This window comes from Bipolaris maydis (assembly GCF_028858645.1).
Source record: "Bipolaris maydis strain C4 unplaced genomic scaffold PSV08scaffold_12, whole genome shotgun sequence".
Classification (NCBI taxonomy): domain Eukaryota; kingdom Fungi; phylum Ascomycota; class Dothideomycetes; order Pleosporales; family Pleosporaceae; genus Bipolaris; species Bipolaris maydis.
The window spans coordinates 893644-905407 of record NW_027093868.1 but is presented as its reverse complement, the minus strand read 5'-3'; the positions used below and the strand labels follow the sequence as shown (position 1 = coordinate 905407).

The following is an 11764-nucleotide window of genomic DNA, read 5'->3' as shown; positions in this document are numbered from 1 at the left end:
CACAGCGAGCTGCTCCGACAACAACCACACGCCTTGCCCGCCACTCACCCTTCTACACGCTCTGTATACGCCCAGTTCTTGTCCATTGACCCTCGGAAGTCTCTGCCACCCAGAATTGCGATGATGATGACCACCGGCGCGCTGTCAGAAGGTATAGACCCCGCCGCACATGCTCAAGCTACAACGGAAGCTCACTCTTGCGCAGACGGCATTCATGTCGACATGAACCACCTCAAGAAGGGTGAGGTCAAGTAGGTCATTGCCTTCCTTGATCATGCTCCCAGATTGCTAATTATGTGTGCAGCCTCGGAACATCCATGTATGTTGCTCTCCACTATCAATCGCGCCGTCTCTCACATGATGCAGCATGGCCATCAACTTCAAAGACGGTGTCATATTAGCCGCCGACAGCAGGACGACGACTGGAGCATACATCGCAAACCGAGTCACGGACAAACTCACACAAGTTCACGACACCATCTGGTGCTGCAGATCCGGCTCGGCAGCCGACACACAGGCGGTGGCCGACATTGTCCAATACCACCTGGGCATGTACGGCACCACCAACGACGAGCCCCCGACTACACAGACGGCAGCAGCGCTGTTCCAAGAACTTTGCTACTCCAACAAAGACCAACTCTCGTAAGTGCGGTGAAGGCTCACGAAGAACAGGTACTGACTGTGCCGCAGTGCCGGACTGATCATTGCCGGATGGGACCACCGCCACGGCGGCCAAGTCTATTCGATCCCCCTGGGAGGCTCCCTTCACAAGCAATCATATGCGATTGGCGGTTCAGGATCAACATACATCTACGGTTACTGCGACGCAAACTGGAGGGAGAACATGAGTGAGGAGGAAGGTATCAAGTTCGTCAAGGGCGCACTCGCAGAGGCAATCAAGTGGGACGGCAGCTCGGGAGGTGTCATCCGCATGGTTGTGCTCACGGGCAAGGGCGCACAGAGGCATTTGTACCTCCCCGACCAGAACTACGAGGGCCCAGGCAGGCAGTAAAGTCGGGTGTGTGTGAGAATGCTGGCTGATGCATAGACAAGCATGTATGATATGACACGACCCGACCCGACGATGATGTCGGAACGAGCTACATGAAACAAAAAGGACGCGGACAGCAAAATAAAGTGACTGTGAGATCAGCAGACGTGAAGTATGTAGCAATGTTTGGTTAGACAAGCAGACACGAGACTTTTGGGGATAAGTAGACGTGGGAGCGAGGCGCAGCAAGCAGGCCAATGAGGGCGCAGGATTGACCCATGGATTGCAGCGCTCCTAACTGCTCCGACTACTCAGAGGAAGACGTGTGGACGTGTGCGGCAGGATGCACGCCGAGCACGCGCGGGGCATGGCTGCGAAGTCGCAGATCAGAGCAGATCAGAGCAGACCGGGCGAGCTGTTGCTGGTGAGGTGTTTTCCTGCAGCCCCAGTGTGCGCGATAGGGCTCGTGGTGTCTGTGTGTATGGAGATGCACAGTGTCGTCACATGGGCTTCGGAAGGTGGTGAATTGCAGCCAGGGTCTCCCTCCTCCTGCGAGCCACTCGTTGGTCTGTGACGTCCCGTTCGTTCCCCACGCCTTTCTCGAACAACACTTCGTCGCCCAACACGCCAGGTCTGTATCCTGCGCTCCATCCTCTTCTGCCTCTGCCCCCCAACCCCGCGCGCGGCATCCAATTCCCCTCGAGTACGGCAGTCAGAGCAGGCTCGCATGCCCTATTCGCGCCCCCTGAAGCTGCGTCCAAGTTCGGGCTCTTTGCGATAAGGCTCAACAACATTGCACCACCGACACCGCCTTGCCAGCACCCTCTGTCTCCCGGCCCACCCGTTCTGCCATCACAAACACAGTCGCTGTGTCGCATCCCCTCGCATCTCCCCGCCCCCTCAAAGAGTGGTAATTTGGATCGCCCTGCGAACGCGGCATGGGATCGCTTCTGGTGAGCGATTTCGGTGGGAACCACTTTCACACCAACATGTTTGGCGGCGCCAGCTCGCATCAGCAGACACCGGAATCTTCTACCACCCAGCACACGCCCGTACGACCCTCACCTTCACCCAGCGCAAATGCGCCGCGTGTAGGGGCTCCGTCTGCTGATGTTCCCATGGCCGATTCGGGAGCCCCGCAGTCGAGCTCGACACCAAGCCAGCGATCACAGCAGCACAACAGCTCCCACCCAAGTGCCAGCACAGGCTCCGCATCGTCAGCAGCCCAGGCTCCGGCCAGTCCCTGCTTCCGTCCGCACTCACAGCAACCCACGCCCTCTGGCTCAAACCCCGCCTCGGGCGCCTTCACAAACACAAGAGCCATACCGTCAACAGGTCCAGCTCCCGTCCAGCCCTCGCCGGCCCAGTCTCTGCGCTCGCCTGCACCATCGCCCAACCGCATCAAGGTCAAGAGCCTCTCCCATATCCAAAGCTTTGCTCTAGACGACTCTAGTCCCTTCTCCCAGTCGCGGTCGCTGGCGCGGCGGAACCGACGAGACCCGGCAGATGTCGGCCCTCAGTACGAGATCAGTGAGATGCCCGTCTCCGACATTATCGAAATGGTGGCGGGCTTGTTGACCAAAATCACAACAACAAACGACCGCCAACACGACCACCTGCATCGTCAAATCCCACCTCCAGAAGGCACATCAGGGCTCAGCCAGCAAACCACCAGTGTTCTTGCCTTCCATGGAAAGAACGTGCCCAGTATCTCCATCCTCAGCTACCTTAGCAGAATCCACAAATACTGCCCCACCACTTACGAAGTCTTTCTAAGTTTGCTTGTCTACTTTGACAGAATGACCGAGAGGGTAAATGCCGGCCCAATGTCTGGTCTTCGTAAGGCTAACCAACAGTCTGTGGAACGTTCGAGATCTGCCCTATCAGCAACCCCAACCAGTACAGATGGTGTACAGTCTGAATCTGCTTCGGCTCAAGCCGCTACGCCTCCCCCTTCAGGATCTCTGGGCAAGGTAGCCGGTACTCCAGCTGAAGGTCCTCAGCCACTCTCTCCTCCCCAGCAAGATTTACACGCAGATACTGCGTTAAACCTCTCCCATTTTTTTGTGGTTGACAGTTTTAACATTCATCGTCTTGTCATTGCTGGTGTGACGTGTGCAAGCAAGTTCTTCTCTGACGTGTTCTACACAAACTCAAGATATGCAAAGGTATGTATATGTAAATGCATGTAATTGGATTTTTGGCTAACATGGCAAAGGTTGGTGGTCTGCCATTGGTTGAATTGAATCACCTGGAGCTGCAATTTCTGCTCTTGAACGACTTCCGCCTTGCTGTTCCCTTGGAGGAGATGGAGGCCTATGGAACTATGCTTGTGGAGTTTTATGCACGTGAAGTGGCCGAGCAACACGAGAAAGAGCAAAGTGCCAAACATCAATAGTGCAATCGATTTGAAGAAGACATACTTTATGGCCGAATCGACTATTAGAGAAGTAGATATCGTAGGGAGGAGGAGGGTGGGCATAACAGAAACCCCCCGCCAAATGAGTGGTCAGGACACTGCACGCCGCACTAGAGAAGCGCCAGACGACACCAGTCTTGTGCGTCAGACATGCAGTTGACCAACTGCGCGCATTGCGACAACTTTTCGACAACCAGGATCTTTGTATCCTGGTATAATTTGAGTGGAGACGGGTGGCCCCAAGTCTCAGTATTCGACTGACGTCTTTTTGAGCCGGTTTGCAGGCGGATGTATCTTGTTAGATGTGCTTAGATTTTGGGATACCAATTGTTTCTTCGTTCGAGAGAGAATATCATGAAATCATAGCAGATGTTTGTTTCCTCGAGATGTGCTGTCCTGGTTTCTCTGCTTCGATACCTGTTGACTTGATACCGGGGAAGTGCAATTGGAGGGAGCTGGTTGTTTTATATGATTAAATTATCAATGCTTTTTTGCATTGATCCGAAAAAAAAGCTTTGTTGCAGCGCGATGCTGGCAAACTTGCCCATTTCCCACTGTACGAGAAACCCCCCTGCTAGAAAGTGAGGCTGACCGCCGTTGTTGTTCCACGTCACGTCACCACTCAAAGAATGATGCAACAAATGAGGGGCACTTGTGTACACCGTGTCTACGCATGTGCATCAACATGCGCATACGCGACGTAAACAAGCCTCCCCCCCCCCTCTATCCTAGCTTTCTCCACTCCAACACCCTTCTGATCCCCGCTTGTCACGCAATTCTCAGTTCAGGGATTGAAGCAAGACCAGCCAGGGTGGTGAAGCCGGACACACAAAAAAAACTTCTCCTAAAAAGGAAGGAATAGGGAAGGGAAAAAAAGGGGGTCCATAACGCCGCCGACCCCCTAGTCTCTCTTCCGCCCCCTTGACCTTGGACCCCTAAACAAGCCGCCCGCTCCCGCCCAACTTCACTATACCAGATCTCTGCCTCCCCCCTCTCGTCGTGTCCGGACCGTCTTTCCGCCCCGTTTTGCCTTCAAACCTACTTTTATTCGTATTTAACACGCAATACTACATCTTGGTACAATCATTTTAATGTCCCCGACACGCGATTGTGCCTGGGTTTTTATATGTAATCCATCCGCATTTGCGCAAATCTCGACGTTGCTAGCTTCACATACTATGTAGTAATGTACTAACGGTTTGGTCGATAAGAGAGAGAGAGAGAGGCCAACGTTACACCGCCAACGTACCGTCAGAAAAAAAAACCCCGCAGCGCACGCAACTTGGCCACAGCGCAACCACGCCATTGAGGCATTCGCGGGGGAGAATTGGGATGTCTGGCCACCCCCCTCCACTTTTATTTTGTTTTATTTTTATTTTTTTTTGGGGGGGGGTGTTTAATACTACGCATACGCACTCCTATCCTGTGCAGTAAAGTAGCTGTTGTGCCTTTGTAAAGCTCTCGACCATCCGGGCGGAAGATCCCAGGCGGCTTCTGTTTCGGAGGGGGGGGGGGGGGGGGGGGTGAGTATATGCAAGTAAGTACCCGGGGTTGGGGATTGAGATTTGGTGGCTTTTGGATTTAAGATGAAAGGAGGGAGGTTGAGATGATAAATTGATAAGGAAAAGGTTACAGCGGGGTTAGGTAGGATTGTTTTGATTGTGGGGTTTTTGATATCAAGGTGCCTGTTATTGGGGGGAGTTTTCCTTGATTCAGGGGTAAATTTGATAGTTCTCGGTGTTCTGTGTTCCATGCATGTTTGGTGTTTTAGTGGAGACACCTTTCTCTTGGAGCGCGTCTTGTGCTAGTTCATCTGTCGGCGTTGGAAACCTTGTCCTTGTCCTTGTCATCTTCATCATTCCCGTCCTTCAGTCTTTCTTTCTTTCTCTCTTCCCTTCTTAGGTAGTTGGTTGGACTTTTTGCTTTTGACGTTCTTTGTCCTTTTTCTTTCTTTCGGTGAGAAATCAGGGTTGACGACGATAACGAGCAGAGGTGTCAACACCGTCTTCTGCTTTCTTCATCTTCTCTTCATTCGGTCCGTTTGGGGTAAGGAAATCGCTCGTTGTGTGTGTACTTGACGTGTTTTCGATTTCGAGATCTGATCTCTGTAAAGCGTTGAAGCGGCATTTTGAACTCTGGTGAAAATCTTTTGTTTTTGTGTTGCTCGCTTTCGTCTTGCTACCTTGTCTCCTACCCGCTGAGATATGCGTTCCCTAACCTCACCTTCACCGCCGTTGCAGCAATCGCAATTATCGTTTTCTTCAATCGCTCAATACGTATTCCTGGCCGGTTTAGCATACGTCCTTGCGGGAGCACCTTTATCGTCCTTCCTTAATTCCTCGTCATCTGGTTCAGAAAACAGCTACAATTTCAATAGCAGAGCAAGAGAAGGGAAGGTTGTGGATGTAAGAACATTGGAGAGCCTGGTCATCCCGGAAACCAATTTGTCATGTGCAGAACATCGTTACAAGGGAGTTTACGTGCTAAGCCGGGATCCTTTGGTTATATACATTGAAGGGTTCTTGGGCGAAGGAGAGGGAAAAGAGGTTGTTGATTTGAGGTAAGTGACCCAACATCATTTTCCCTTTGAATTTGAGGCAAGGCAGGACCGAACCTTTAAAACATGGCATTTGTGCACAGCAATGCGTCAGCGAGCATAAAATGTTGATGAACGAATGAGCCTTGCATACAATGCATATCCTACCAAACCACCAAAAACACCCACCGCACCCTTTCTCACAAAACCCCAAACTAACATCCGACCTCACTCAGCACCCCCCTCTTTAAACCCTCTACAGTCTGGACCTCCGGCCGCGAATCCCTAAACCCTACAATCCGGCTCTCCGAGAAAGCCCCCTTACCACGCTCCCAAACCGTAAAATGCATCGAAGACCGTGCTCGCACCTTTCAAGGCTGGCGCCAAAACACCTTTGTTGAGAAACTCTGGACGCAGCGCTACGGCGCGGGCGGCCACTACACGTACCACTACGACTGGAGCACTGCGACCAAGTACAGCGGGCGCGTAAGCAGTTTCATGGTGTACGTCGATGGGCAGTGTGAGGGTGGGGGCACGCACTTTCCGCGCCTTGAGAGACCGAGGGATAAGAGTTGGTGCCGGTTCATTGAGTGTGACGTCCAGGGTGCTTACGGGTCATTATCTGCGTCTACGACTGTTACCGGGGGAAACGACGATGTAGAGACTGAGACTTCTACGACGAAGATTCCGCAGGATAGAGTGCAGGAAGATCTTGAGAAGGGTGTGATTTTCAAGCCAATTCCGGGAAATGCAGTGTATTGGGAGAATATACGGTCTGATGGGTCGGGATTTGCGGAGAGTTGGCATGCGGGGCTGCCAGTTATCAAGGGTGAGAAGATTGGGCTAAATATTTGGAGTTGGATGGTGGATGGGTATGTACCGCCGTTGGATCAGGTGCAGCAGGAAAAGACGGAGCAGCAAGATGAGGTCAGGAAAGAATGAGAAATTTTGGAGGGGGCCACATGAGACTGCGATATACACGAAGACGTACCGATTGTTTAAAGCAGACGGATACGCCCCTGTCAAAATAAAAATATTACAAGACTGGGCTTGCAAGAGAACAGACCGAACCGCAATGATGAACGAAGGGAAATAAATCACTGCAATGGATACTCAAATCGAGTACAATAAACAAACAAAAGACAGTATTATTGTCCATCAACCATCTGAAACAATCTATGCACTACACAAAATTATGCTACAAGCCTGTAATCCATCCAACAATCCCCTGATTACTCCCATGACAACCGACTTAGCCCAGAACCCTTCCAGCAGTCGCAGCCGTACTTCTGTCTCTAGTCTCAACCTTCCTCAAGCCCTTACCCGCAGCAATCTCACCAAGCAGGGCACCGCGGTCAGGTGCACCAGCTGGGGGCCTCATGCTAGGCATGGGTGGTGGCGGAGGAGCACCACCCAGAGGCGGTGGTGGGCCAGGAGGTGGTGGCGGGGCACCGCTTGAGGGCATAGGTGGAGGAGGAGGAATACCTGCAGGAGATGATCCTACGGCCGGGCTCTCAGCGCGAGGGCTCTTGTTGTCCATCGAAGACAGAGGGCGTGGGGGCGCCATGGTGCCGAAAAGGATGGAGGCCAGCTGCTTGGCTCCACCTTGCGTGGGTGCTTCGTCATCGTCGGATGAGGAGTCGTCAGAGTCGACTACAGACCAGTCATCATCATCTTGTCGTCCTAGCCTGCGGGCTGAGGGTGCAGCTGGCTCGTTGAAGGTAGGAATAGTAGACTTGTTGGCATTCTCTTGAGTCAAGCGGTGGAAGGGGTTAGTAGACACTTCGCTTGTAGTGCTAGTCGGGCCAGGCGGAGTAGCGGCATTGTTGTTCTCCTGGTTGGACATGGCCATCTTCTTCAAGAATGGGTTCTTGGTCTCAGTGTCGCCCATGCCAGGATGCGGGCTGGTCACAGATGACGCAGGCGGGCTAGCAATAGACGATGGCGGGGTGTTGTGGGAAGCCTGTGGCATTGGTGGTGGCTGCGGAGGCTGAGATTCGCGCGGCAACTCCTGGCTTGCGGTAGGCGTGGTATCCTGAGGAGTGATGTTTTGTGGACCTTCGTCATCCGAGGACTGATCATCGTCAAGTGCCTCCAGCTGCAATTGCAGCTGGCGTTCGCGTTCACGAGCAGCCTCGATCTCGGCACGCTGTGCTGCCAATCGTGCTTCTTTCTCCTTGGCGTCTTTGGAAGCAGCTTCTCTACGTTTCTTCTCTTCAGCCTTCTTCAATTTGCCCTGCTGGACCTGTTGCTCAAGAGCACGGAGTCTGGCTTGAGCGGCTTCCCGTTCGCTGGCCAACTCGCTCTCTTGTCTGCGCTCCTCTTCCCTATTCTTTGTTAATAAAAGTCTCGAAACGTACGTCAGCGTATACATACTCCATGCGTCTTGTCTCTGCTTCTTGTGCCTCCTGCTGCTCACGGAGAGCCGACTCAGCATCTGATTGCTGTGTGTCATACTGGGGGGCATCGTTCTTGTTCTTGCGTGAGGCTGGCGGCGGCGGTGCTGGCTTCTTGCCACTGCTCTTGACTGGGACTGGTGGCGCGGCTGATTCATCATTGAGACGTCTTTGACGCTCTTCTTCACGGCGTGCATCTTCCTCTTCAGCTTGACGAAGTTTCTCTTCGCGTTCCCTCTTCTCACGTTCAGCACGCTGTTGAGGTGTTTCGCCAGCCTTGACCGGAGCCTTGATACCTAGGGCAGCCAAACGTTCAGCCATTCGCTGTTCAGCCTGTTGTTTGATAAAGGCGGCTCGTTCCTCTGGTGTCTTGTACGCAGCTCCAGTACGAGGGGCGGATGTCGCCGGACGAGGAATAGGATCATCATTAGCAGCAGGGCTCTCATAGCGTGATGTTGCTGGGCGAGTATCCGCTGAACGAGACCTGTAGTTATCCCTTGATGAGCTGTGATAAGTTAGCAGACATGATGTTAGAATCAACGTTGAGATACTCACTCTTCCTTACGGACACGTGCTGCCCGGCTGCTCCGCTGAAGATCGAAGATGAAGTCCTTGACCTCGTCTTCAACACCTAGAGCTTCCTCCCACCTGCGTCGTTCGTGCTCGCTGGTAGTGTCGTGTCCTCCTTCCTTGAGGCTTGACTCGAGTCCCCTAGTGTACTCATTGACGCTATCTTCAACATCGCGAATCATACGCTCGTTGTTCTCCCTCTCAGCTCTGATGCGTGAAGTCTCCTTCTCCAGGCGCTCTGCTGCGGCACCAGTATCATCGGTAACCGGCGCAGGCTTTCCAGTCAAGGCAGCGGAACGAGCTTGCATCATGGCCTTAGCACGAGCCTTCAATCGGTCGGATTCAGTCACTGCGCCGCCTGGACCAGTGCCCACAATTGCGGATGCAGATCCAGGGTGCGCTTTGGCATCCTTAAGTCTGAAAAGCTCCAGTTGGGCATCCGCAATCTCACGCTCTGTTCTACGCACATTGGACGCAAGTTCAGGCAAGCGATCAGTCAAGTTCTGAAGCTGACGCTTGAGCGCGCGGCGCTCGGCATCCGAGTCGGAAGATCTCAAAGATGCCTTTGGATGAGCGTCGATGTCTTCCTGAATCCTACGAATGCGGCGATAGAGATCATCAGCCTCTCGGCGGTCTCGGCGGTCGAGGGCGTCATCGTCGTCTGCAGCATTCTCATCTCGGGCATCCATTGCATCTAGGAGAATCTGCTTCTCCTTGACGGCCTTTCTAAGCTGATCAAGGGTCATTTCATCAGAACGATCTGAAGCAGGAGATCCCGGCTGAGCAGGAGAAGGTGAACGACCACCGCCACCAATACGATGCCTGGCACTTGATTTGTAACCCACGTTGTCATCATTGTTACGGAAAACAGTGGCGTCTTTGCGGCCGCCTGCTTGTGGGCTTCCAGCACGGAATGAGTGGGTCTTAAGATAGCTGACACCAGTGCGTTGGGGTTGAAGAAAAGCGCCAGAATTCTTCCTGTCTTCAGCATCCCCACGAAGCAAGTTCTTCATGGCACCAATAGAGTCATTGATGTTGCGTGTCGAAGGTGGAACCAATTCAGGAGGGAGACGAGCAGGAACAGGATAGCCATTGAGCTTGCGGTAGATCAAGTGCATAGCAACAGCAAACTGATCAAGATCAAGACGACCGCGATCAGCCGAGTCAGCAAGTGTCCAAATACGCTCCAAGTCAGACTTGGGCAGCCCACTCTGTCCGAAGATCTCAAGAGCCTGTGCTCCGCTAATGTAACCCTTGCCCATGCCGTCCCAAGCGCGGAACGTCTCGTCATACAGCTTCTTCTCGCCCTTTGTGATAGCCCAGGGAATCGTCGCGTTGCCAGTCAATCCGGCAGTTGTATGGTTACCACCTTCTCGGCCAGTTTGGGGCATCATCCTTTGAGCCAAGGCCTCGATGTTCGGCAGTCCGGTAGCAGGTGTATTTGCAAGACCCCATTGGCCAGGCATTCCGGTGGGTTGCGCATTAAGAGGAGCAATGCCAGTTGGGTTGGGTGCCAGGTTGGAGCCGAATCCTGTAGGCATAGGAGGCATAGGCGGACGTGGCCCATTGTAACCGCCTGGAGATTGTCCAAAGCCGGTAGGCTGCGGTTGCATACCAGTTGCCTGTTGTCCAAACCCTGTAGGTTGTGGCTGCATGCCCATGGGCTGCTGCCCAAATCCAGTCGGTTGCGACACCAATGTAGACAGCAATTGGCTGTTCGAAGCCTGTGGTTGCGGTTGCTGGATCGAAGGAGGCTCGTTGATTTTGGGGGCATTGTTCGACGGCGTAGCGCCTCTCGAGGGCGTATCTGCGACACCGAATGAGATGATGTCCACCATGCTTGATACCTCATTCTTGACGCGTTCAGGCAACGAGTTGGGGAGGTCTTTTCCCGTCAACTTCAGATTGCACAGGTACATGGCGAGCGCGAATTCGGGGAAGAGAAGCTGTCCTGACTTGGTGGTGTCTGAGAGCGTCCTGAACTTGTTAGGACGAAGCAGCTATGGAGCTATACAAACATACCAGATATGCGAGAGAGCATCTCCCGACAGCTTAGATCGCATCAGCAGGTCTCGCGCCTGGTCTCCTGAAAGAGCTTGCGCGTTTCCCACAGCTGACTTGAACAGCTGTTCAAACTTGGCCTGATCTTGCGCCGTAATGAACGAGAGTCGAATGTTTGGGATCTTGGCTCCCTTGGCAGGCACAGGTGGTGGCACAGAGGAAGCACCGCTTCCTCGAAACGAATCAGCCATCTGCGCCGACGTCATGCCCGTAGGTTGGGGACGTTGGGGTTGAGCAGGGGGCTGCTGCTGCTGTGGGGGCGCGCCAGTTTGAAAGGGCACCTGCTGAGGTGTCTGTTGCTGCTGGAATTGCTGGGCCTGTTGACCAGGGAAACCGGTATACTGTGGCTGCAATTGCGGCTGCTGTCCAAAGCCCTGCGGCTGACCCGGGAAGCCTGTAAACTGTGGTTGCATTGGGCTGCCTCCAAAGCCGGTAGGTTGAGGCATCAGCCCGCCCTGGAAGCTTCCGGGTTGCTGGAACTGCTGCTGCTGTTGCTGTTGCTGCTGCTGGCCATACTGAGGCTGCCCGGGTCGGGCACTGTTGCCGCCCCCTAAGTACGAGTTGGACCCAGAGAACATGGTGGGCGACTTATTTCGCGGGTGGAATTAAAGGAACGTTGATGCGCGCATGCGGGGAAGAAATGGGAATACACAAAGGAGTGCGCGAATGCGGGAATAGTGGAAGGTGTAGTGAGGTTGGGTTACGAGTCTGGCTGTGCCGGGTTACCACAAGGTGCACGGGTAGGTTCGCGCTAGTGAGACGCTCCGTCGTCATCCTCAAGCACTGTCGCA

At 53.6% G+C, this 11764-nt stretch overlaps 4 protein-coding genes across 4 annotated transcripts; 3 read left to right on the top strand and 1 right to left on the bottom strand.

The window, feature by feature from the left end:
• Window positions 1–16: 16 nt before the first annotated feature.
• PSV08DRAFT_404261 (nucleophile aminohydrolase) lies at window positions 17–1192 on the top strand. Its single transcript, XM_014224354.1, has 5 exons — window positions 17–151; window positions 206–251; window positions 305–319; window positions 367–642; window positions 691–1192. The coding sequence occupies exons 1-5, from the start codon at window positions 121–123 to the stop codon at window positions 1010–1012; spliced, it is 690 nt and encodes a 229-aa protein (XP_014079829.1). The 5' UTR covers window positions 17–120; the 3' UTR covers window positions 1013–1192.
• Window positions 1193–1608: 416 nt separating this feature from the next.
• PSV08DRAFT_207952 (cyclin-domain-containing protein) lies at window positions 1609–3859 on the top strand. The gene is made up of 2 exons (XM_014224355.2): window positions 1609–3159; window positions 3210–3859. The coding sequence occupies exons 1-2, from the start codon at window positions 1930–1932 to the stop codon at window positions 3387–3389; spliced, it is 1410 nt and encodes a 469-aa protein (XP_014079830.2). The 5' UTR covers window positions 1609–1929; the 3' UTR covers window positions 3390–3859.
• Window positions 3860–5614: 1755 nt separating this feature from the next.
• Window positions 5615–7108, top strand: PSV08DRAFT_411656 (uncharacterized protein; the record flags this gene model as incomplete). The annotated part of the gene is made up of 2 exons (XM_014224356.2): window positions 5615–5970; window positions 6183–7108. 2 exons carry the CDS (start codon window positions 5615–5617, stop codon window positions 6886–6888), a joined length of 1062 nt encoding a protein of 353 aa, XP_014079831.1. The 3' UTR covers window positions 6889–7108.
• On the bottom strand, window positions 7073–11674 carry PSV08DRAFT_228675 (uncharacterized protein). Its single transcript, XM_014224357.2, has 4 exons — window positions 10935–11674; window positions 8898–10889; window positions 8323–8847; window positions 7073–8273 (listed from the first exon to the last, which is right to left on the bottom strand). Exons 1-4 carry the CDS (start codon window positions 11549–11551, stop codon window positions 7199–7201), a joined length of 4209 nt encoding a protein of 1402 aa, XP_014079832.1. The 5' UTR covers window positions 11552–11674; the 3' UTR covers window positions 7073–7198.
• Between the last annotated feature and the right edge of the window lie 90 nt (window positions 11675–11764).

Excerpts from the sequence above, each read along its gene's own strand:
- PSV08DRAFT_404261 (XM_014224354.1), top strand. The coding sequence starts at position 121 with ATGATGATGACCACCGGCGCGCTGTCAGAAG. Across the intron at positions 152-205 it reads CACCGGCGCGCTGTCAGAAG|ACGGCATTCATGTCGACATG; the intron begins GTATAGACCCCG and ends ACTCTTGCGCAG. Across the intron at positions 643-690 it reads TCCAACAAAGACCAACTCTC|TGCCGGACTGATCATTGCCG; the intron begins GTAAGTGCGGTG and ends ACTGTGCCGCAG.
- PSV08DRAFT_207952 (XM_014224355.2), top strand. The coding sequence starts at position 1,930 with ATGGGATCGCTTCTGGTGAGCGATTTCGGTGGGAACCACTTTCACACC. Across the intron at positions 3,160-3,209 it reads CAAACTCAAGATATGCAAAG|GTTGGTGGTCTGCCATTGGT; the intron begins GTATGTATATGT and ends AACATGGCAAAG.
- PSV08DRAFT_228675 (XM_014224357.2), bottom strand. The coding sequence starts at position 11,551 with ATGTTCTCTGGGTCCAACTCGTACTTAGGGGGCGGCAACAGTGCCCGA. Across the intron at positions 10,890-10,934 it reads GATGCTCTCTCGCATATCTG|GACGCTCTCAGACACCACCA; the intron begins GTATGTTTGTAT and ends TAACAAGTTCAG. Across the intron at positions 8,274-8,322 it reads GCAGAGACAAGACGCATGGA|GGAAGAGGAGCGCAGACAAG; the intron begins GTATGTATACGC and ends AACAAAGAATAG.